Genomic DNA, 25,128 nt, shown 5'->3' with positions numbered 1-25,128 from the left:
TATTTAGAAATGTGTCCATTTCCTCTGTGTTTTCCATCCTATGAGAGTAAAGATTTTCAAAGTAGGTACTGATGATCTTCTGAATTTCTTCAGGATCTGTAGTGATTTCACCCCTTTCATTCCTTATTGTGTGTATTTCAGTTTTTTCTTTACTTTTTTGATAAGGTTGGCTAGGGGTTTATCTATTTTATTTATTCTTTCAAAGAACCAACTCTGATTCATTAATTCTTTGTATTGTTTTTTTAGTCTCCATTGCCTGAATTTCTGCTCTGAGCTTTATAATTTCCTGCCTTCTTTGGGCTCTGGGTTTGACTTGCTCTTCTTTTTCTAGAAGCTTGAGGTGCAGCATAAGATTGTTTATTTGTGCTTGTTCTGTTTTCCTGAGGTGGGAGTTCACCGCTATAAATGTCCCTCTGAGAACTGCTTTCATTGCATTGCACAGGTTCCTATAGGTTGTACTCCATTTTCATTTGTTTGTAAGTAGTGTTTAATCTCTACTTTGATTTCATCTGTGACCCATTGGTTGTTCAGGAGGATGTTATTGAATTTCCAACTGTTTATGGAGTTTCTGTGTTTTCTTTTATCATTAATTTCCAATTTTATTGCACTATGGTCTGATAGTATACATGGGATAGTTTCAGTTCCTTTGCATTTACTTAAACATGTTCTATGTACTAGCATATGGTCTGTTTTAGAGAACGTCCCATATGCAGCTGAGAAGAATGTGTATTCTGATGCTGTTGGGTGGAACACTGTAAAGGTCTACTAAATCCATATGGTCACATGTTTGGTTAAGTTCTGTTATTTCTTTCCCAATTTTTTGTCTAGTTGATCTATCTCTTTGTGACAGTGGTGTGTTAAAGTCCCCTGTTATGATTGTGTTGCTACTTACTTCATTTTTCATGTGTGTTAGAATTTGTCTTATATAGGTGGGTGCTCCTGTATTTGGTGCATCAATGTTTGTGATTGTTCTCTCTTCCTCTTGAAGCTTCCCCTTCACAAGTATGTAGTGACATTCTTTATCTCTTTTGATTGTTCTTGGCTTGAAGTTCACATTGTCTGCCAACAGAATAGCTGCACCCACTTTTTTCTGGGTTCCTGTTGCATGGAGTATTGTTTTCCATCTTTTAGTTTTCAGTCTTTGAATTTCCTTTTGAGTTAAATGTGTTTCTTGTTACAGCATATACTTGGGTTTTGTTTCCTAATCCACTCTGCAAGTCTGCTTCTTTTGGTTGGTGCATTGAGACCATTTACATTGAGAGTTATAAGGGATATGTACTGGCTTGTCTTTGTCATGGTATTTTCCTGCTGTTGGATCCTCCTTTCTCCCTCTAATTGCTTGCTCTGCTTGTTGGTTCCTTTCTGTTGTTGTTTTTGAATTTGCAGTCTGTTTTATCTCTTTCTAGTATATCTTTTAGTACTCTTTGTAGGATTGGTTTGGTGCTCATGAATTTCTTCAGTTGTTCTTTATCATGAAAATATTTTATTTCTCCATTAAATTTGAAAGATAGCTTTGCAGGGTACATCGATCTGGGTTGGAAGTTGTCTTCTTTCAGTACCTGAAGTACTTCACTCCAAGCTCTTCTTGCCTTGATGGTTTGTGTTGAGAAGTCTGCCGAGATTCTGATAGTCTTTCCTTTATAGGTGATCTGTTACTTTTCTCTAACAGCTTTTAATATTCTGAGCTTTTGTTGAGTTTCCAGGATCCTGCTCCCTATATCTGGGTGTAGATTTATTTTGGTTATAGCTAACTGGAGGTCTATATGCTTCACTTATCTGGATGTCCGATTCTTTTACCATGCCTTGGAAATTTTCTGCTATTATTACTGCAATTAATCTTTTTATGTCATTTGTGTTGACACCGGCTGTTTCATTAATACCTATTACCCTGACATTGTTTCTCTTTGCTTCATCTTGCCGTTGTTGAATTGTTATTTCCTGGTTCCTTGTTGTTTTTAAGAGACCCCTCCTTTCACGTTCATTGGTGGCTATGCTGTCTTCAAGATCTGAAAGTCTTATCTTCACCTTCGTTCAGGCGGTTTTGCAAGTTTTCAATGGAGTTTTTAAGTTCCTGGATATCTGTTTGCATCTGTTTCACACCTTCTAGTTCTTTTCTATATTGTTCCCTGAAAGTTTCATTGAGTTGTCTTTGCTCTTCTGTTTTCTTGTCTATGTCATCTTTGTATCTGTTGAACTTTTCTTTAATTACTGTTGTCATTTCTTTTCTCACCTATGACATTATTTCCAATTTGATGTCTTCCATGGCCTGATGGAGTTGTTTCTTTACTTCAGTTGCTATCATCTCAGAAATTTCAGGTGTATGACTTCCAGGCTCTTCTGTGTTGATGCCTCCTGGACTTGTTTTGTGTGGTGTTTAGATCTGGGATTGCATTTTGTTCCTTCGAATTGTCGGTTTTGAACAACCAGAGACTCCCTGTAGTGCAGTCTCACTGTCCTGATTAATTGTGAGTGGGAGGGTGAGAGCCTGAAGATCCCCAGTGCTCAGTGTAGCTCCTGTACTGGTGAGTGGTGGCAGCACAGCCCAGGCTGACACACTGTGTTTGCCAGGTAGCCACCGAGGCCCCAGAGGGTGCCTGAGGCTTTGCCTGTCTTGCACGCTGGCCAGGGAGGCAGAGCCCAGACTCACTGGGCTTCCCGAAGATGTTAGGAGCTCAGTGCAGCCTGGGGCGACACACTATCGGTGTGGCGGGCAGAAACTGAGACCCCAGAGTGTGTCGGAGGTTTCACCTGCCTTGCACGCTGGTCAGGGAAGCAGAGCCCAGACTCACCAGGCTTCGCAGTGATGTCCGGGGTTCAGCCCAGAAGGTGCCTGAAGTTTAGCCTGCCTTGCACTGTGGTCAGGAAGGCAGAGCCCAAACTCATTGGGCTTCCCGAAGACGTTCGGGGTTCAGCCTAGCCTGGCACGACACACTGTGGGTGTGGCGAGTGGCCACCGAGGCCCCAGAGGGTGCCCTGGGTTTCGCCTGCCTTGTACGCAGGTCAGACTCACCGGGCTTCTCGAAGATGTCCGAGGTTCAGCCCCTATTGTGTGTTTTCTGTGTGCTGGGAACTTTTTCAGGTCATATATATATTAGCTCATGTAGTATGTTTAGAACCTCCTATCAAATAATATTATCAGCCCTACTTTACAAATAAGGAAACCAAAAAAAGAAAGATCAATTTGCTCCAAGTCACAGAGCTAGGATTTGGCAAAGATGGAGTTTAGATCTGCTTGTCTCACTCTAAAAATTTCACATTTATCCACTGTGCTGTACTGTAGTATGCAGTTGTAACAGATAATTACAGCATAATTTAAATGGATAATTAAATAGGCAGTTTCAGTAAGTGTGAGCAGGGCTGAGATGGAAATGCTCACTCTTGTTGGCGCACTGGCTGAGCACGCCTGATGTGTTCATGTTGCTTTTGTGATCTATCCCTTTTTTGCTGCTAAAGCAGTAGCTTTAAAAGAAAATTGTATTCACTAAGGTGAACCTAAGATGCAGGTAAAATTTTTAAATTTCTACTTAATTCTTACCTTCAATGTGAAAATTATTTCTTATAATTAATATGTGGACTGATATTTTATGTATATAATCTGTAAACAAATATTGAGGACCTATATTTGAATCTTGTTGAAAAAAAGTGTATAGAGTCCTTATTCTGTAGTGTAGTGTGACAATCCCAATTTTTAAAAGTAGAATTGTCTGGGGACAGTTTATCATACGGAAAAGGTCTTGTAGTAACTAATACTATGTCCTGTAGTGTGTGAGTGTGTATGGAGAAACAACGGTATTTGTGCATTTGTTAGTAAACTAACTGTTGTGTTCTCTGAGCAGTCTGGCTTTTGATTATAATGCTAAATGATAATTTCTAAAGTTAATGACCTACATGTGTTCATTAGATTGACATGAAAAATTTAGGTATATTTGTCTACTGGCTTAGGAAATAATTTTTGGAAACCTCCTTTTTAAAAAACCTATTTATGGTTGTGAAGGGGAGAAAGCTCTTTTTATTGTACTCAAGAAGGAAGAAAGGAGAACATACTAAATTACCATTGTTCTTCATCATTCTCATAGATTCTGAACAGTATAGCTCACCTATAAACATCACAATTAGCATTTTTTTCTAGAGCAATATTATTTTATGATGTTTAGCAATATTTCAGAGACTGTTTTATAAGTTTTGATGTCTTATTTTGAAAATACTGGTGTATTATAACAGTAATATAGTAATACACTATTATACTTAAAATAGTAATAGTATTGATAATATTGGTGTCTTATTTTGAGTAATATTATTTATGCTTAGCTATATTTCAGAGACTGTTTTATAAGTTTTGATGTCTTATTTTGACCATGTGCCTTAGAATGGCAGTGGAAGGGTAGCAGACGAAATGCCCAGGAATATATGAGATAATGGTATGCATTCATGTGACTTAGCTCTTGAATAGTGTTTGTTTTAAGCCTAAAACTAACCTCCATGGAGTGATCTTTTTTCTAGGAGCCCTTCTATTTTGTGTATAGCTTCTGTTGCACATAAGTGTGATGGACGGGGATATGGTTGTGCAGCTAGTTACTAAAGGACATCCTTATGGTCATAACCGAATTGTAAATGTCACTAAGATACTTTATGAATGTGTATCACATGTGTTTCAGTGATTCTAAAGTAGATAAAAATGAAACCGATTCATTGGTGAGTTAGCACTCCTACAAGATTAGTTTTTAAAGTGAACAGCGGAAGGAGTTGTGTCATGGCATCCGTTTGTAACAGTTCGATAGTTATTTAGCCCTAGGTTTCTAGCCCTTCGGTTAAACTAGCTGCCTGCCTATGAAGATAGTGGGCCTGTTTCAGCTGTATTCATATCTTCTTGAATGTTAACCTGCACACTGAATAATGATAAATTCTCAGTGATTTATGACTGTATGGTCTTGGGCTGCTGGGATGGTTTCGAGTTTCTGTGCGCAGTGGCGGTTTTCACTCTTATTGGCCACTTGGAAGTTTTTCTCTCCTTGAGAAGTCAAACAACTACAAATGCCGGAGGGGTTGTGGGGGAAAAGGAACCCTTGTCCACTGCTAGTGGGAGTGTAGACTGGTGCAGCCACTGTGGAAATCAGTGTGGAGATTCCTCAGAGAACTAGGACTAGAGGTCCCATTCAACTCAGCTGTTTCCCTCTTAGGTATTTTTTCCAGAAGATCTGAACACATCATACCACAGCAATATATGTGCACCCATGTTTATAGCAGCACAATTTGTCTTAGCTAAATCTTGGAAACAACCCAAATGTCCGTCAACTGAGGAATGGATAAAAAAGATGTGGTATTTTTATACAATAGAGTATATTACTCAGCTGTAAAAAAGATAAACTCAAGGCTTTTATAGATAAATGGATGCAACTAAAGAACATACTCATAAGTGAAATAAATCAGACCCACATATGTAAGCATTGTATTGTTTCCCTAGTGTAAGAACATGAAAGAGTAAATAAAATCCAAAAGGTACAATAGATACTGTGAAAGGGAAAGAAACTGCTCAAAGGGAGGGAAAACTGGAATGAGGGAAAGGAGACAAGAAAGAGAGAGAGAGAAAGAAAGAAAAGGAAAGAAAGAAAGAAAAAAAAGAAAAAATACATGTACATATTACATGTAATATTATTTGATAGAGGCTGGGACAATTGTACTGCTGATTTCTACTGCTGATTTCTACTGGTTAGTTAATGCTTAAAATTTTTTTCTTATTTTTTTTGACCAATTTTGCATACTTATATCTGGTTTTTTGAACAACTACTTTGAAGACAACAATATGCAGTTGTTCAGTGAAATTCTGTATTGTTTCTAATTTTAAAAAATTTTTCTGTTTTCTTTTAAAAAACAGAAACAATAATAATTGGCTGAGGGGCAATGTCATGCAGTTTTAATTAACTAGTATTCAAAGCCTTGTTTAGAAACAGTGATTTTGGAGGTGATTTTGTATGCTTTGTAAGAGAATCAGGACAGGTTTTAATCCTTATGGATTTTGTAAACTTTTGCTTTTAAAAATCATGTGTTGAGCAATAAAGAAAAATTTAATAACAGCTATTGTGAAATAATAGCACTAGCTTTATTGTTTTCATGGAGTTTGCAATTTCATTTTTCAGACTTCAGAATTTTAATTGAGCTACTTTTATTACATGTTTTCCTTTTTGCAGTGCCTAGTTTTTGTGAGTGTATCTTGTTATACTCGTAAAACAGACCTTTTTTGTTAAATATTTGTTTGCAGCTTTTAAAATATTTCCAGCGTATTGATTGTGGATTATTCTTAATATTTTAGATGCAACTTGCAATTGCCTAACCTTTTGTAAGGCACAGGGGCAGAGAAATAGGAAAATGGAGATAAACATTTTCCTCGCTTATTACAATCAAAAATATATTTTCTTGGTCTAGCCGTTATTTTTTAGTGGTCACAAAACTTTCCTTTGGGATGTGATGAGATCTTGGAGATTTTACAAATGATTCTTTTTTTTTTTTTTTTTTTTTTGGTTTTTCTCCGGTACCGGGAACTGAACTCACGACCTTGCGCTTGCCAGGCAGGCGCTTTGCCGCTGAGCTAAATCCCCAGCCGATCTTGGAGATTTTAATAATAGTTTATAGAATGTTTATAGCCATTCTGTCATCCAAAGTTCTGATACTTTGAGAACATTGAGCTCATAGTTAGTGTTTGTTTTCAGAAATCTGTTTTTGTTCTGAGATTAAAAAATGTTTGTGTTTTTACTTTAAAACCTTAAGAGGTGTGACAGGTTTTTCAAATAATGAACAAGAAACTTGGTTAGATGGGCCAGGTATATAGCTCAGTGGCACAAGCACCTGCCTGGCAAGTGCAAGGTCCTGAGTTCGATTGCCGGTACCCACCCCCCCAAAAAAGAAACTTGGTTAGGTTTGACTTTTGTACATGTATATTAACTAGGTGAATGTCATTATATTCAGTTAGCAAGACTGCTAAATAATCTCTTTAATATTCTGGCCTTTTTTTTTTCTCCCCTAGGGTTTTACAGACAGCCCTCATTACAGTGATCATTTGAATGACAGTCGATTAGGGGCCCATGAAGGCTTGTCCCCAACACCTTTCATGAACTCAAATCTGATGGGTAAGTCTGTGACTGTCTGCAGATAGTCCTCTGAAAGCCTCTGTGGCTGGGGAAGTTTTTTTTAACCCCCTGTCCCCAAAGGACATGTAAGTATATAGAAGGTTGTTCCTCAGCATCTGGAGCCCTTTGCAGATGGCCATGTTCAATTCAGGTGTGGAGCCCGCATTAGAAAGTAGAGGCCTTCTCCTACAGTGTTGTTGTTACTGGTGCCAGAAAGAAGTTAGCAGTGTTGTAACTGTCATTTTTTGCAGGGTCTTGTGTGACCTCAGGCATTACGTATTTTCTGTTTTCTGAGATAGCAAAGCATTATTTTAGGGATACTTGTGTTTACTATTTGTTAACAGCTGTATGATTTTATTCAGATTGGACAGTATTTCTTTTGATACTATTTAATTAATAGTATCTTTAAATGTTGTAGAATTTATTTAAGCTCATGAGCTAAATTGAGGTTGTTTAAAGTTTTAGTCTGCAGAAGTAAAATGTACTTTGAAAGTATAACCTGTCACCTAGACCTAGTCTTACGTTTTGGCAAAAGTCTTACGTTTCATGGGTGAGTCATTCTTTCTGTATCTCCCTACCTTCTCCTTCTCAAATGAAAGTTTAAAGTTTTCAACCTCAAGCTCAAATTTTTTGTTGCCCACCCCCCAGCTTGCATGCCTTTAAAAAATAAAAATAAGCATTTATTTGATGTTTTTTGTAAAACCTGATCCAAAAGAATCTCTGCTTTATGATGTCATTTCCCCCTCTTCGTTATGCTGTGGCTGAGCACATTACAAAGATTTTGTTCAATCTGTTTTAGTGATTGTCACTAGTGTCATGTAAATACGGAATATTTGTGTAATTGACATTGATTTCATTACTTTATTTCTTAAAGATATATGACCTAGGGGCTGGGGATTTAGCTCAGTGGCACAGCGCCTGCCTGGCAAGCGCAAGGTCATGAGTTCGATTCCCAGTACCGGAAAAACAAAAGAAACAACAACAAAAAAGATATATGACCTATTTTGTCCTTTGGAGACACAGACACGCTAATCTAAGTGCATTATCCGAATCCAAAATCCTGATGCTCTATAGCTTCTTTATACCAAATGTTTTTCCTCTGCACAGTCTTTGTTTCTCTTACCCTCTATAGTGTTGAGGAAGCAGAGGCGGTGTCTGATATTCTGGGGTGAGTGTTGCCTAAGGACTTGACAGTTCAAAACTAGAATCATTGAGTGTGATAATATGATACTGGGATAAAAAAAAAACTAATCAGCAATAAAACATGTTTAAAATCAGTTTGTTTCAACATAAGCACAAATGAAAATCATGCTAAAAATCAGAATTAAATTTAAAATAAAATCATTATTTGGTCAGGGGAAATTTTGTAATTTATTTTTAGATTTTTTTTCTTAGTTTATCATCAAAGTAAAATAGATTAGGAACTTTTCACATTGCAGCTATTCCCTAAGTAGATTTAATTTTTACAGTGTGTAGTAGGAGAAATTTAAGTCAATGTTTCTGTACTTTTGAATTGCACTATGCTTTCTTAATTTAAGCTGTCGCTCTGAACTGTGAAAACATCAGAACTTGCCCTGTTTGCATTTATGTTCTTCACTTAATTCTTTTGCTCACAGAGACTTTTAAGTCCACTGGCATTGCATAATTAGCACAATTTTGATCCAAGATGACCATTAAAATTATGAAGGGGGAGGTGGGAATTGGTGAAGCCTAGGAGATACACATCTGTTACTCTGAGCAGCTGTTGGCCAAAAGTATTTCTGTAATTCACTTTCTCAGTTGGAGCAATTATGAGCATACACTTAGCTTTTTTGTTTTCAGATAATTATTGAAATACTTTTAATAGTTACCTATTTTTAACAAAGTCAACATCTAAAATAAGTTTTTATAGACGATAACTCTGATTTGCAGACACGTTCATCTCTTCCTTGTTCAAATGAAAAGAAACCTGTATTCACCTAGCTATCTGCATTCATCTGAACTACCTTGTATAATCAAGTGTAGTTATACAGATCGTACATTTTCATTGTAAGTTTTAAATACCTAATTTTAAAATGTTCATTTTTATGTAAAGGAGAAATAACCCCCAAATTATAAAACAGTTGTAGTCAAAAGAGATTCACTGTTCATTGGCAATGTCTGATTCACCCTGCTCCCTTTATTTTCAGTAAAAATTATTAGATGAGTTGCATCAATGCAACAACTTACTCTAAGCAATCTACATAGCAATAGATTGCTTTGGAGATGAGTATCTCCTAAATTGTAGTGCAGTTCCCTATAACAATCCAACTTGGTGTGAGCTGCAGTAATTGACCTGTTAGATAACCAAATATATGGGTTTGTAGCAGGAGAGCTACAATGTATAGATTCATTTTTGTGGCTATTTGATAATTTACGGGAATTTTAGTCTAAAAACCTAAATGTGACAGCTCTGCTCAGAGTGTATAGCAATGTTGGAAGGACATGAGCTGTTGATACCTAATTGTCACAACTGGTAACACTTCAGAGGGGTCCGGTGAATGTTGAATGCTCAGAAACAGTTAAAGCTACTCGGAAAGCAAAAACATTTCATCATTGCTGTTAACATATAAAAACACCATTAAGTGGGGGAGAGATCAGACATCTAGGGAATATTACTATTTTGAGTATTATGTTCAGCCCATAAGCACATTCGCCTGAAGAAATAGTGGCTTATTAAGTATTCACTGTCTTCTGTGTTGGTGCTTTCAAATAGTGTAATCATTTAAAATTCTTCTAACATGGGCTGATAATGATTCCATAATGAACAATTTGCCATGGAAAGTACAATTTTGTGTTTATTTAGGTATTTTGAAATGTTTTATACAGGAAGTAAAAAGCTGTTGTGCTGGATCAGTTAGTGTTTCTTTCTGTGAATTCCAGAATTATCCTCTTGATTGTTAATGTGGAGTAGAGGACTTTTGTTAGTTTCAAGTGAAGTACATAAATACTTTCAGCATTTCACTAGGCAGTTAGCATTAAGCAGTTCTTTATTTTATTGTATTAAAACTTTGTGTAAAACTTGGACCACAGTGATGAATTGGAATAGTAGCACCAGACAGTCTTGTGTCTAGCCTCTTCCAGGTTTGATCCATTTCTTTCTTCTCATCCCGTCATTAATTCCAGTAAAATTCATGTTCTTTTACCTCTTGGTAACTAGTCATTTTTGTGATGATAGGATTATTCGTTAATTGGACATAGAAATAAGTTATTTCACAGAATTGTATGCATTCCATCCGATACTCGAAGCCTTTTGCAATTATGTTTCCCCACCCTAGTTATAGAGACACTGGTCTTGAGAGATGACCATGAAAAAGATTTCCATAATAAAATATCTTTGGACAGTATTGTATATTGTTTTAGTTGTTCCTTTCAGAGGTACAGATTGTACTTTGGTACGTTAAAAAAGGAAAAGGTATTTAACTTTGTTTAGTCAGCTCCATCACAGATTCGTATGATGCCTTTTTATAAAAAGTACCATTAGTTTTTAGCCAACTAGCTTTTCATGGGACACACACTGGGAAGTGTTTCTGATTGTTTAAAGAATATAAGAGACACATGAAAGATGAAACAGCACAGTGTTTTGGAATTGCTGTGTATATTTTTAGAGCTCACTTTAGGCATGTTAGTTAATTTATTTTTTTTATTTTTTTTATTATTTATTTATTTATTTATTTATTTTGGTTTTTCTCCGGTACCGGGAACTGAACTCACAACCTTGCGCTTGCCAGGCAGGCGCTTTTGCCCCTGAGCTAAATCCCCAGCCCCTACATGTTAGTTAATTTAATAGATTGGATCCAGTTGTTCAGATACGTTCTTGTTAAGCCTCTAACTATACATTGACATAAACAAACAACTGTACTTTGTTTGCTGCTGAACTCTCTTTGCTCAGTTTACCTATCTCAGGATTTAAAGGGTTTCTCTGGTTTCCGTTACTTTATTTCCATGTTGTTGTTGGTGAAATAGGTTTATGTGGACTGTTTTGTGAATTCAAACTTAGGTACTTTTTTTTTTTTTCTATACATTCAGTATTTTGGGCAACAGAACTTCAAGGAAAACTTTCTTATGCTTGATACTACCTGGACTAAAATTTGTGATAAATTCAGAAACCTCCCAGAGTTACAAAAAAGGTAGAATCATCATTTTTAGAATGAAAAGCACAATAAATCCTCAAAGATGTCTGACTTTAATATACATGAAATTCCTTTCCTAGATGGGGGAACCAGTATATAATGTCTGATTTGATAGCATTTTATAAGGACAAATCTTTCATACTAACTTAATGTTTCATTAACTCCAAATCTCATGAAAAGATACAAATTCTGAATTCTTTATATGAAGATCTGAATTCTTTATCTTTTGCTGCTTGCAAACACAAAATGTTGGCACTGGGAGAAACTTGAGTGACAGATATGTAGAGAAAACCGAAGAAACTAAAGCCAAGAAAAATGAAGCAACTAGTGAGGAAACATGGCCCTGACTCTTGGTTTATCTTTTTTTTTTTAAATTAAAAAAATTGACAAAACAACAATGAAGACAAAATCCAAACAACACAGAAACAGAAATGATACATGACCTCAAAATAAAATGATAGAAATTTACAGTGGTTGCTATATTACATAATGTTATCTTCAATGAAGTTGCTGAGTCCACCAGACATAAGAATGTAAGCTGAATCAAAGACAGTAACAAGTAAAAAAAATAAAAAAATAAAAATAAATAAAACATTGGAAATAACGCAGAGCTTCACCATACAACATGGTAGGAGTTCAACAATGGTTCTTGTACTGCATGTTGTTTTCAGACCAGTCATTCTGATTACCAAATTCAAGCATGCAAAATTGGTCAAGAAAAAAGAAAATTTTAAGCATTGACTGTTCCTCTCAATAAACCACAGACATCAGCCATACACCTATTCCAGCCTCCTTGTGTATACATATAAATATTGTTTTTCATTTAAAATAAACCAAAATAACAAAAACAAATACATAAACAAAGCAGCATAGAGAGCAATAAAAATAATACAGAATTTCAAAGCATGGTGATAGGTATTAATGGATATTATATTACATAGTGTCATCTTCAGAGTGGTTGCACATATAACCAGATACAGGTATGCAAGATTAATCAAACAATTACACACTAACAGTTCCTTTCAATAAACCAACAGATATTAGTAGTACAGTTATCCTAGCTATCCTGTGTATGTAATACATATTTTTTCCCTCTTCCTTCTTTCTTTTTCTTCTCCCCTCCTTCACCCCAGTTGCTCCTTCATATTTGAGCAGTTTCTTTTCCCTTTCACAGTATCTATTCTTCCTTTCAGATTTTATTTACTTTTTAGGTTCTTATAGTTCTTAGTCCAGAGTCCCTCTGCTACCTCCCCCATTCCTCCTTTCCTCCCTCTCTCCTTTTTTACCCTACTTTTTAACTTCTCATTTTAAACCATTTTTTCATTTGCTGCTATTTCCACATTATAGCTGCTGCATCGTTTTCTTTCTCTTGCTATTGCCTAAATGCTCATTAGCCAGCTTGACATGTTGAATACATCCATCTCCTTCCTGTGCCCATTCATCTGTTTATTCTGTTCTTCACTGTGTAAAAGCACTATATGTCGAATATACAAATAAATAATAGTTGGTTTATCTTTACAAACTTTTTTTTGTGGTAGGAGAGATAAGTGGAGATAAGTTAAAAGTATCAAAATTTATTACCCTTGAAGAATGAGCAATACATTACAGTAAGTTCTTAAAGACATCCATAAGACACTAAAGTTTAGGGACAGCCATGCATAGTCAGGAAAGGTTTTATAGTGGAGTGACATTTAATCCAGTGTTAGTCAGGAATCTTTCTGTTACAAGTGACAGAATAACTGAGAATCAATTAAACATTCGGTCCTATTTATTGACTTTCATATTCAAGAAGGCTAGAAGCAGATTGATTTGATTTTCTTGGCATAGTGGATCCATGTTTCAAACAGTGTCATCAAATTTCCTTTTTTCAGCTGTAAGTATTCATGAAGAGAATAAGATAAAAACACAAGCAAGTTGACCAATGAAAGGGGATTTTAAAAATAAAAAAAGGTAGATTTTTAAAAATAGGAAAGGTGCAGTGTTCCAGAGTCCCTTCCTCTTTTTCTCTCCTCTTTTACACCCTTCACTAAAGTCTTTCTAAATTGATTGCTCCACGTTGTTTTTTTCTGGCTACAGTGTTGGAAGATACTTTATTCTTTAATAGTATGGGATGTTTTCTTTCAGAGGAAATACGCTTTTTATGTGTAATACTCAGTTCCTGGTAGTACCATGTCTTTCCAAAACCCTGAACAGCCTCAAAAGCAGTATTTTCCCATCGTAAAAATGACTAGATGCCCTTTCTTTCCAAAACCTTGTTTTTGTTTTTTGAGACAGGGTATTAATTACTCTGTAGCCCAGGCTGGCCTTGAGCTTGTGATGACTTCTTTTCTGTCCAATCTGGGAGTGACCATACTACTAGTGATGCCTTATTTTTCACATTACTCCTGGAGAGACTTAGTTCTTTTTTATCTCTGAGTTGTTAGTCCTGGTACATTACTTAAAAGGGTAAACAAAGGGTCAGAAATTATGTGGAGGGGGAATGTTTTTGTTTGGCCTTTATTTTGAAAATTAATGCTAAAATAAGAATAATATTAAAGAAACAAATAATAGTTTATATTATCTACTGGGTCCTTTTTTTTTGTTTTTTTTCTGGTACCGGGAATTGAACACACAACCTCGCGCTTGCCAGGCAGGTGCTATGCCACAGAGCTAAATCTCCAACCCTTATCTCCTGGGTCTTAAAGAATGAATTGTTAAGTAGCGCAGACACTCACTCACACACACCCCCGCCATCACTGGGGTCTGAACTGAGGGCCTTGAGTATGCTTGGCGCTCAACCGCAGAATGTTACCCCCTGATCTGGCATGTTGTGTGGTAAGTTACATGTCCATTACTTCACATTTGAATCTTGTTCATTTTCTGCTTGTTATCAGATCCCAATCTGTCAAATAGCTATTTGATTAAATGGTAGTTTTGCATCATTTTCTTGGACCTAACAAAATCTTGAGTCTCTTACATGTACCCAGTTTACAGTGGATTTCTTTTGTATTTTCTTTATATTATGGAATATCTAGCAAGAGATTTACCAACACTGTCATTGACTCTGGTTTGAGACAGCTACATTTTCTGTGGGGACTGTTTTGTAGTTTTTATGTTTTCTGGTCTGGTGAGTATTTTCCTGAAGTCACAACTTGTGTTAACTATGCCACCTGGCAAAAAAGGTAACTTGTTTACTCAGTCCATTCATTTAGCATGGCTTGCATGTGTGTTGTTTATGATAACAGGAATCTCTACTGATTGATAGTTTTATAACTGTCTAATGGCATATATCTGATAGCTCTTCTTCAAGTCTTCCCATTGCTTGTGTCAAAGTCTGGACATGTGAATGCGAGCTCTTACTTGAGGCTATTTCTGTTTAGGTCTGTAGTGGGGTGGATGATGGTTTCTAGGCCACTAAGTTATTAAAGAACAGTGGCCCAAGGGGTTTTTGTAAACTTAGCAGTTACCTAACTCCATAGGATTTGTGAAGTGCACTATAGCACACAGAATTTGGAGCACGGTTTTAATTAGAGCACCACTATTGCATCATACCTCTTCTGTGGCACCATTCCAGAGTCACTGCTAATAGTTGTAGTGATGAGGCTGGCATCATGTCATAAAAGTTTTCATATTTATTAAAAATTCTTACATATTAAACTGTTCCTAGGAGTCTGAACTGGAATGGGCCTTAGACATAATTTGTGGGCATGGTTCTCAGTTGGAAATGTTGAGAGTATGGTTATACAGACAGGGGAAGGGGTGGGGCGCTGTGGGTACTCCCCACCATGAAACTTGGGAGCCTGTTTCCAAAGGAAGGTATGTTGTGCCAGCTTGTTTAGTGGTCATAGTACTTATGCAAGTTTTAATTAATTGCCAAATAAAAGTGAATTTTAAAAACACTTTAAGAATTTTGAAAGCATATTCTGAATTGCTTTGGTTTAAATTTTACACATATTATTGTTTGAAAGTGTTGACTGTGTTCTGACCCTCTAGTCACACAGGTGTGCTGCTGTTGTTTAGTGGCCTCATATTTTTAGTGACACCCTCCAAGGGCCACTGCTTACTTTGGGTGTCAGTCTGTCATTTTTGTAATCTCTATCATATCTCAGCTAATTTCCTTTTTCTTATAAAATTCAGCCTTTGCTTCTTGTAACACATTGTTACCTCTAGTTTGGATTTTGTTGAGAGATGGTGTTATTTGTAATTTTAGCTTTTTGTGACACTGGAACTTGCCATCCTGCCCATACTTAGGACTTTTTTGGGTTATGAAAATACACACACACACACACACACACACACACACACACACACACTTAGATATATTCATAATCTATGTATATTGAGGAAAGTTTTCTTGGGATGGGGTTTAACTTTTGAGATAGGGTCTCACTTTGTAGGTGAGGCTGGCCATGAACTTGTGATACGGGTTTTTTTTAAATATAATTCCTCCTAAAAAGTGGATTTTGAGGGGCCTGTTGCCTTGAGGTATGATTTGGTCATTCTCCAGTCATTCTTCAATTACATACTTGTTTTTCACTTTGAGAAAACCTCTGGAGGATATTTATACTCCTCAGGTTCCATGAAGTTTCTAGGGAGTCATAATTAAGTAGAAATAGAGTTCAAGGCCACCTTATAGCAAATTAAATTAATTAGTTTATTTAGAAGGTAATTGTAAATTTTTTTTTTTTTTTTTGGTTTTTTGGTTTTTCTCCGGTACCAGGAACTGACCTCACGACCTTGCGCTTGCCAGGCAGGCGCTTTGCCACTGAGCTAAATCCCCAGCCCCTAATTGTAAATTTTATTAACATCTTTTTCATACTTTTTCTGTACTGGTCCCTGAGATCAGGTGTCAGCAAACTTTCTCAAAGAATCACATGGTAAATATAAGGTTTGGGGTCCAAAAAAATAAAAATCAATGTTACTATTGGGTACTTACATTATTGTTTTAAAGTAGTTCTTATTTGGGACCAAATTTGTTATAAAAGAGGACTGGTTAGGTAAGTAGTGGCTTCATGTGCATGCACAGTGTATTAGGTAGCTATCAGTAATAGCCTATATCTCTGAGAAACGCTTAATTATAAAAGGCCAAGTACAGAGTAGTGTACAAAGCTTGTTTTGAATTGTGTTAGAAAAAGTATATGCAATAGGGAATCTTGGGTCATAGAGCAGAAGAATTACACGAACAGAAAAAACAGTGAAATTCTAATAGTTTTGAGTGTACTGGTAATATTCTAATGTTAATTTTTTAGTTTTGAAAAATGGTGCCTGGTTCTGTAAGGTGTCAGGGAACTAGGTGAAAGGTATATGGAAATTCTTTATACTAATTTAGAAATTTTTGTATAAAATTCAGATTATTCCCAAATAAAAAGATCAAGGATAGGGGAGGTAGTTCAGTGGCAGAGCAGTTGCGCAGCATGCAGGTGCTGCTGGGTTCAATTCCTACCACTGCAAGACAACCAAAAAAGTTATTTAAAAAAATACACACCTCTATATTTGGGTAGGATAGTTCTGAAAGAATATACAAGAAACTATTAACAATGATTATCTTCTAGGAAGGGGACTTCTGGCAGGCAGAAGAGGGAAAGAAATTTTAACACCCCTGCATATTTGTAGAAGTGGGTGTACTACTGTTTCAGAGCTACACAAAAAGGCGAGAAAGACAGGGCACATGTCTTTGCCAGAGATATGTCTGATAAAAGACTTCCATCCAAAAATACATAAAGAGCTCTTAAAACTCAACAGTGAAAAAACTAGCAACTTAACAAATGGAGAGAACGTCTGAACACGTGTACCTCACCCAAGATGTATAGGGGGCAAATGAGCCTGTGCATAAATGCTTCAGATAAGATGACAGTGATGTACCACTGCACTCTTGTTACAAAACCAAAATTCAAACACCAGTGGCACTAAATGGCAGCAGAAACAGCTGAAACTCTGATTTGTTGCTAGTGGTACTGCAAAATGGTACAGCCGTTTTGCTAAGACAATCCAAAAAGTTTTTGCAGAACTAAATATGTTCTTAGCATATTATCCAGCAGTTGTATTCTGTAGTGTTTACCCAAACAAGTTGAAAACGTATGTCGATACAATAATCTGCAAACAGATGTTTATAGCACCTTTAGTCGTACTACCAGATTTGCAAGCAACCAAGATGTCCCTCACAAGATGAGTGGATGAGTAATAGGCTCAGATACATGTAGACAGTGGAGTATTACTCAGTGCCAGTGGGCTATCCAGCCATCAAAAGAAACAGAGGAACCTTAAATGCAGATTACTCTGTGAAGGAAACCAGACTGAAAAGGCTACACTTTGTATAATTCCAGCTACACGATGTTATGGAAAAGGCAAAACTGTGAAGATAGTGAATAATCAGTGGTTGCCAGAGGTTATAGAGGGGAGAGGGATGGATAGGTGCAGCCCAAGAGTCTTAGGGCAGTGAGACTATTCTGTACACTTCAATGGAGACACGTGATTATGTGTATTTTAAACTAATCGGGTATACAACACCGAGTAAAGTCCAGTATAAATGATGGACTTTGGGTGATGATGATGTGTCATTGTGGACTCACCAACTGTAAAATGGGTACCACTCTGGTGTGCGATGAGGCAGTAGTATGTATGTGGAGGCCGAGAAGAGTACTTTCTACTCAGGTTTGCTATGGACCTAAAATAGCTCTAAGATGTAAAATTTCTTTTGAAAAATTTCCAGATTAGGTCCTCCTACTCCTAGTTGGTTTAAAAGGCCTTTCTTGTGTTCAATGACCGGAGACTGCTACTGAGTTTACATGGGGCCAAAAGATAAACATACTGGTAGAAAAGCAGTGTGTTTAAAGGAAATATTTTCCAATTGCTTGAATATACACACGTAGTGAAGGAATCTGGCATGTTGAATTTTTAAACCATAGTGCACCGACATTTATTGTATTAGAATTAGATAGATTTGTTAACATACAGTAGGTCTGACGTCTTGATCTAAATTTCACTATTGACCTATGCTTTGTCACCTAGTTAACAGTTGTCAAACTAAGTAGTATTGATAATAACAATATTAGTGTGAAAAAATAATACCTAAACCCATGTAATGGTATACATACTCGTGGTAAAAACTGAGGGATAGAATCTTCGTATGGAAGAGTAGTATGTTTCAATCTAAATCTCATATTTTATACAATACTTAAGACAGATCATGGCCTTAAATGTAAACAAATGTAAATATAAAGTTTTAGAAGAAAACATCGGAGAACAGTCAACAGTCTTTGAGATGTAGGCTTAGGCAAAGAGTGCTTAGACTCAACACTAAGGGCAAATTCATTACAGGAAAAAAAATGGGTAAATTGGGCCTAATAAAAGTTAAAAGCTGCAGGCTCTGTTGTATGTATGAGGTTGAAATGACAAGCACCAGAAGGGAATAAAAAAACTGCAATTCATATATTTGACAAAGGACTGTATTTAAAATATTTAACAACTCTGAAAACTCAGGAAAATACAGTACACCCATCTCAAAAATGGTCAAAATATGTGAAGATAATTCACAGCAGAGAGCATACAGTTGGTAAATAAGTGTGTTTTCCTAGGAAAGAAATACTAATCAGACCACAGTGTTACGATTGCATACTCCCTAGAATGCATAATAAAAAGTCAAAATACCAGATACTAGTGAAGCTGTGGGAAAGCCACAACGTGTACAAGCTGCTAGTGGGACTGTAAAACACATCTGTTCTACAAAGCAGTAGCAGTGTATTTTTAAACTGATTATGGACGTACTACATAATCCAGCAAATGCACTCTTGAATATTTGTTCCATAGAAATGAAAACTTCAGTTCTTACAAAATTTTGAACTGTTTATAGTACTTTCATTTGTAATAGCCCCAACTGGAAGCAACCAAATGTCCTTCATTAACTAAATTGTTAACTAAACTATCCAGCAAAAGAATGTCAACTGTTAGTGTAACAGTTTAGGTTAATCTTGAGTGGGATAATCTGAGTGAAAAAAATACTCCCAAACAATTACATACAGTATAATTCCATTTAAATACTGTACCAGAAATTATAAAATAATAGACTCAAGAACAGATTGTTAAGGGCAACAGATTTTTGTGGTGGTGGAACTGGTTAGATATTACGATTTTGTGGGATACATGAACCTACACATCTATTAACAGTTGTTTATGACTAAGCACACATCTGCACACAAATAAAAAATCTTGGGATATCTAAATAAGAGCATGAATTGTATTACTGTCAGTTTCTTGGCTGTGATATTGCAAACATAGGAAAAGTTTAATAAAAGCCATTTGATCTTTCCATTATTTCTTATATCTGCATATGAATCTACAGTTATCGAAAAAAGAAAAGGCTTAATTAGAAAGTCAGTAAACAGGTAACTGAATATATCAATAAAAGAAATGAAAAGTTGTAGGAGAGAGGGTGAAGGAATACTAGAGAGAAGAAAAGAGGGACATGCAGAGAAATAATATTTTTTTCAGAAACATTTCTAGTAGAAAGCTACAGAAAAAAGTGTTGTAGCCTATGAAATCACTGAAAAACCATGAGTTTCTAAGGCAGAAATGTCTCCTGAGCTTCTAAGTGTGTAGGACAGTTGTACTCTGATCGGTAATATTAACAAATGAGAAGTCTTTCTGTCCGTGTTCTGTCCTTTCATTTGAGTGCAGGGTAGAAAGCATCAAAGATCAGAAGCCTTTGTGTATTTCTGGGTGCATCAACAATTGGAAGGTCTTTAGAAAGCAAGATAATCTTTATTTAAGATTTGAGCATTTGTATTTGTAAATATTAGCAAGAGGGCAGCATATTGGTGCCTGTGAGAGGAAAAGATGTGCAGAAGAAAGCTACTGAAAAGTCCTAAAGTTAATTCTATAGTACTTTACCTAGGCCTATTCCGTGTCAGCCCCCACCCCTTAAAGCAGAGTAGAAAGGTGCAAAATCCAGTTGTGGCTGTCTGTGCTTGCTATTAATCTGTTAGAAATGAAGTTTGAGAATCAGGTTGATTTGAAGAATTTTCATCTCTTCCTTAAAACGCTAAACTTACTTAGGAAACTCTTCTACAGTTTTTGATTCTTCTTTAATCACAAGAACTGGCTCCACAGGAAGAGTTTCAGAATGTAGGTAAGGCTGTTCTAGTGGTCTCCAGGGGTAGGTATTTTAGGCGAGCATCTCCTTGGAGGAAGTTCTGGCTAGGAGCCTCTTGAGGTAACTGAAAAACAGGGAACATTTCTGGGAATAGGAGTTGAGCAAAACATCAGTAAGCTAATTCCTAACTTCCTTTGAATTTTTAAAAATTGTACTGAATTTGCCAACAATTTTCTTAACTTGCTTAAAGATCCTCCCTTTAAGTAGGTATGCAAAGAGCCAGTAATGAATGAAAATGTACTTGTTGCTATGTTTTCAAAATATCTTGTCATTTGTAAAAAGCAGGCTGTTAATTGTGTATCTTCTTATAGCACACATGGCACATAATACAAGGTTTTTAGAAATACTTTTCTAGTGTTTGTGAGTATAGATGTGTTATTGGAGCATATTTTTTATATATGTGAAACCTGAAGCAAAAATCAACCACCCTTGCTTAAAAGCAGGTTTACGATGAAGTACCTCCATCTCAAATTCCCCGTTTTGCTTTGTCCGTCAGTTAATCTGGCTGCAGGGTGTGTGTATCTGCTGTAAAGTCCAGTGGTGCGTGCCACACTGAGCAGAGTTTTCCCTAATGGGGTCTCTTTCTCAGGGCATTTGTAGCTGTTCTGCAGAGTGGGGGTCAGCAGAAGAAAGCTGGAAGGGCTAGGATGTCAGCTATGGTAAAGGCCCGAGGGCAGGAATGGGGGGTCGGGACTTCATATATTTCTTGTTGCCTAGAAGGCAGTTAGTGGGAGCATGCACAGTAATGATGTTTAGTATTGTAAATAGGATAATCTGTTAATTTATGTGGTGTTTAAAGAATAATTCTTAATTCTTTGTACTTACGCTTTTTCTATAAGAATATTAGTTTCTGTTTCTGTGATCTTAACATCAGATGTTTTAGGTTTTTTTTTTTTTTTTTCAGGTTTTTAGTTATTTACTTAACTGGAACTATTAGTTAGTCCATATTAGACTTATGGTCTAAGTCAGTGGTGGTGAAGGTGTTGGTTTTAAGACAAAAGGTGTTGGGGCTGGGGATTTAGCTCAGCGGCACAGCGCCTGCCGGGCAAGAGCGAGGTCATGAGTTCAATTGCTGGTACGGGGGGAAAAAAAAGACAAACGGTGTTAATGTATGAGTTTCCTAAACTGAAACCTCAGTATTCAAGTTTAATTGCAGTGTTGACACTTTGTGATTAATAAGTGGGTTTTGGGTTGATTACCTTGAAAGACTGGCTTTAAGGGTCAGTAAAGGAAATATTTAATTGACATGTTTCCTTTATTGACATGATCAGTATTTCCTTTTTGTCACGATCAATCTAAAGAATTATGTCTTGGAGCATTTTAAGTATACCATAGTTAGGAAGAAGGACTGTGCTTTTTGCCTTGAAAGCACTGACTGATTTTTCTTGGCTTATTTTAATAGTTTCTGACCTCATGGGTATCACATTTTCATTTTAAACAAATGTTGTCATACTTGGGAAGTTGAAGTCCTCTTTCCTTAGTGCTCATTACTTACTTCCTTTATGACTGGCCTCTTAGAAATTTAGTTGAAAGCTTGTTTTTAATTGGGGAAACTTAGACTTTGTTTTTAACTGGGGAAAAAATAATGCAGGAGCACTAATGTAGGCTCTTTGCCTTTGGCCAGTCCCACAGTTTAAGTCTCAGCCTGTGTAGAAGTTTTGGGGCTGAGCCTAGAGAGATGACTGCATTTGGTATTGAGAGCTAAAAGAGCAGTTGGTTCATTTCCTTACAGAAATGAAGAAACTGAAAGCAGCGGTGCTTGCTCACTGAGAGGATTGAAGATAACAGATGCTAAGAACGTTGGAGGACTTGGAAGCTTCCTTTTCAGAATGTTCCCCTTGATACTAGTAACGAGCTCACTTGTTACGTAATAAAATGAATTAACCTATGGAAGGGAAAGGAAAAGTAATTTAATGTGATAATAGGCGGTTCATACGACATTTGTGTTGGTTACTAAGTTAATATGGGTCAGGGAACAGCAACAGTTTTGGTAAGTGAAGAACATATTGACGCCGTCCTTCTGCATTGGCTCAGTGTTAGTACCAATGTATGGAGTTTTGATACGGAGGCATCTTTTTAACATCATCCCCTTTCTGGCTTGCTCTGATTCCACTCCAACTTTTTTCTCTGTTTTTATGATGGAGCTCAACTATTGCATAACTGGCTAGGGCTAAGTTGACTTTTACTTTGCTTTTTGGTAAATGCATTATTTTACTCTGAGCAGAGACATGGAGTAGCCAGGGCCCCGTGAGTTTCAGACTGAAACTTAGGAAAACACGATAGTGCCTACAGTTTTTTCTAAAGATTTGTTGCAAGCAAAAAATGTTGGATTCCTGGAAGTAATGGCCATGGCCTTCCTCTGTATGACTTAAGTCACAGAGGTGGTTTAGAGTGAGGTCTTTAATATAGTCTTGTTGGAGGGAAGACGACACTGAGGGGAACTGTGAGGAGTGATCAGCAGACTTTGATAAGATGTCATAGCTTGCCTCTGTGGAGTAGAGGAATAGATAGGTTTGGTTTATGTATCTTGAAAAGAATAAATTCTTTTAAATATGAGAAGGCCATAAGGGAAAAGTTACCCAAAAGTGCTATGTAAGCAAATGGACACCCCTCTTTGCCCCATATTCCTTTAGATACAAAAGAAAACTAAAAACCTTTAGAGTGATCACAGGAATAATTTGAGAGTTTGTAGTTTATATTTTCCATGATGAGATTTAGAAGGAAAGGAAATCCTCCACCTCTTGGGAAATTGTAGGAAGGTGGGAATCAGAACTGTTCTGAAAAGTTTTTATTTCAGAAACCTGAGCCTTTGACAGCTGCAGGCTGTAGCTCTAGATTTGGGTGAGAAGCCCCAGGCTAGGAAGGTCCTGATGCCATACTCACCCTGTGCCCTAACTTTAGTTGAATTTTCAAGAGATCTGACTTTCCAGTGATCTGACACTGTAGTGTGAGGGGAGCAACCCTCAGGCAGCTTTTTCAGGGACAGGCCATGGGTTAGCTGTCCCTGAAAGTGGATGCCTGCTTTGGCAGATAACCTGGAGGAATGAGCACTAGCACTTGGAATGCCCTCAGCCGCCTGCCAACATGAATGAGTGCTTGGCCAAGCTGCAACGTGAGCTCCACAGCTGCTGTGATGGGGGAGCTCAGCAAGGCATCTTGTTTGTTCTAGGGCAGCAGAGGTTGGGGCTCTGTCCCCTTTAACAAGGTCTAGGCGGCCTTGGTTTTTCTGGGGAAAACAAGTGGGCAGACAATTCATTTTTACGTTATAGTGCAAAACCTAAAACTTTTTCCTGGAAGAGTTTAAATATACCACCTATCTCTTATTTTACTGAATGCTGTCTGTGTGCTAAACACTGTGCTTAAGGGTGTAGAAATTACTGACACAAGCAAGATAGTATCTTCAGAAGAATTACTGAGGACTAAGACTTTGTGTTGCATAAACTTACCATGTACATAAATATGATATTGGGTAGAGTTTGCAAACACTTTTGCCTTTGTCTGAATAAAGCTGTAGGAATACAGTATACTATTTGATTTGAATAGGAAAACTATCTCATTTAAATGAAGCTTGATTTTAATTTTTAATATTTTTAAGTTTTGAGTTACAGTTTTCATTTTTTTTTGTGACAGGAAACTCACAGATCTCATGTCCCTGTGTCCTGCCTACAGGGTGAAATTTATTTTTCTTAAAAGTTTTAATTTTATTTGTACATTTACAGTTCATGTCCTTTACAGTTGTCTTGGGGAGTGATTACATGGAGGGAATTCTTAGCATATTTCTTTATTTTTTTCTTTTAAGCCTGCCTCCCCCAGTCCCCTGTCTCATTTTTCATTCCTGTTGGTACTCCTTGTCTCCGCTCATGTTATGGCCTGCACGTGATTGAGGTTTTTAGGTTCCTGTGCATGGCACGTCTGTACTCTACTTACTGCCCTTTCCCTTCCTTCACCTCTCGCCCTTCTTCCCGTGAGTCACTTCCTTATTGCAAGAGACCATCCCCTTGCACCTTTCTGTTCACACAGGATGAAATTTGGACTGCCTTGTAGCAACCTTCATTTTCTGGCTCAAGGTATTTTTTTTAATTTCACCTTTCATCCCTATAAAGTACACTGTACACCAACCATATCCTAGTGACTTGCTATTGTCATTCACTTTCATAAGGTTTTGCCTTTGCTGTATGACACTGACCTCTTATCTATCAAAAGTCAGCTCACACGTTACATCTGTGAATTCAGATAGGAACATCACAGTCTCTTGTATTTGGTTATCACATGGTATTACCTCTGTTGAGGAGTAGCATATATTTTCATCACCCCTTGTCATAAAGTTAAGTGTATGATATTTTCTGCTGATGTATAACTTCCTTGAGGATAGATTTCTTTGTTATTTATATTTATATTCATATCTTCTAGTACATGCCTGAAATACAGTGATAGTAAATAAAATGACGTTTTTGAGTGGCTTTTTATTACAGTACTGTAGTCAAGCATCTTGTCTGCTACAAATCACAGAACTACCTTTAAAAAGAAAGTTTAAGCCAGGTGTAGTGACATACACCTGACATCCCAGCACTCAGGAGGCTGAGGCAGGAGGATCACCATAAGTTTGAGAACAGCCTGGGCTACATAGTGAATTTAAGGGTAGACTGATCTACGTAGTGAGACCCTGTCTCAAAAAAGAAAGACAGAGAGGGAGAGAGAGAGGGGGAGGGGGAGGAGGAGAGAGGGGGAG

At 36.9% G+C, this 25,128-nt stretch overlaps 1 protein-coding gene across 2 annotated transcripts in view; it reads left to right on the top strand.

Moving 5' to 3' along the window:
- Tcf12 (transcription factor 12) overlaps positions 1-25,128 on the top strand; it is a gene marked incomplete at its 5' end in the record, with an annotated part of 395,275 nt that overhangs the window by 184,900 nt on the left and 185,247 nt on the right. For both annotated transcript variants that reach the window (XM_013518905.1, XM_005393856.2), the window contains 1 exon segment: positions 7,019-7,121. In XM_013518905.1, coding sequence (XP_013374359.1) covers positions 7,019-7,121 — 103 coding nt within the window.

This window comes from Chinchilla lanigera, unplaced genomic scaffold (assembly GCF_000276665.1).
Source record: "Chinchilla lanigera isolate Chin_1 unplaced genomic scaffold, ChiLan1.0 scaffold00049, whole genome shotgun sequence".
Classification (NCBI taxonomy): domain Eukaryota; kingdom Metazoa; phylum Chordata; class Mammalia; order Rodentia; family Chinchillidae; genus Chinchilla; species Chinchilla lanigera.
This window is presented reverse-complemented; position numbering and strand designations above follow the sequence as displayed.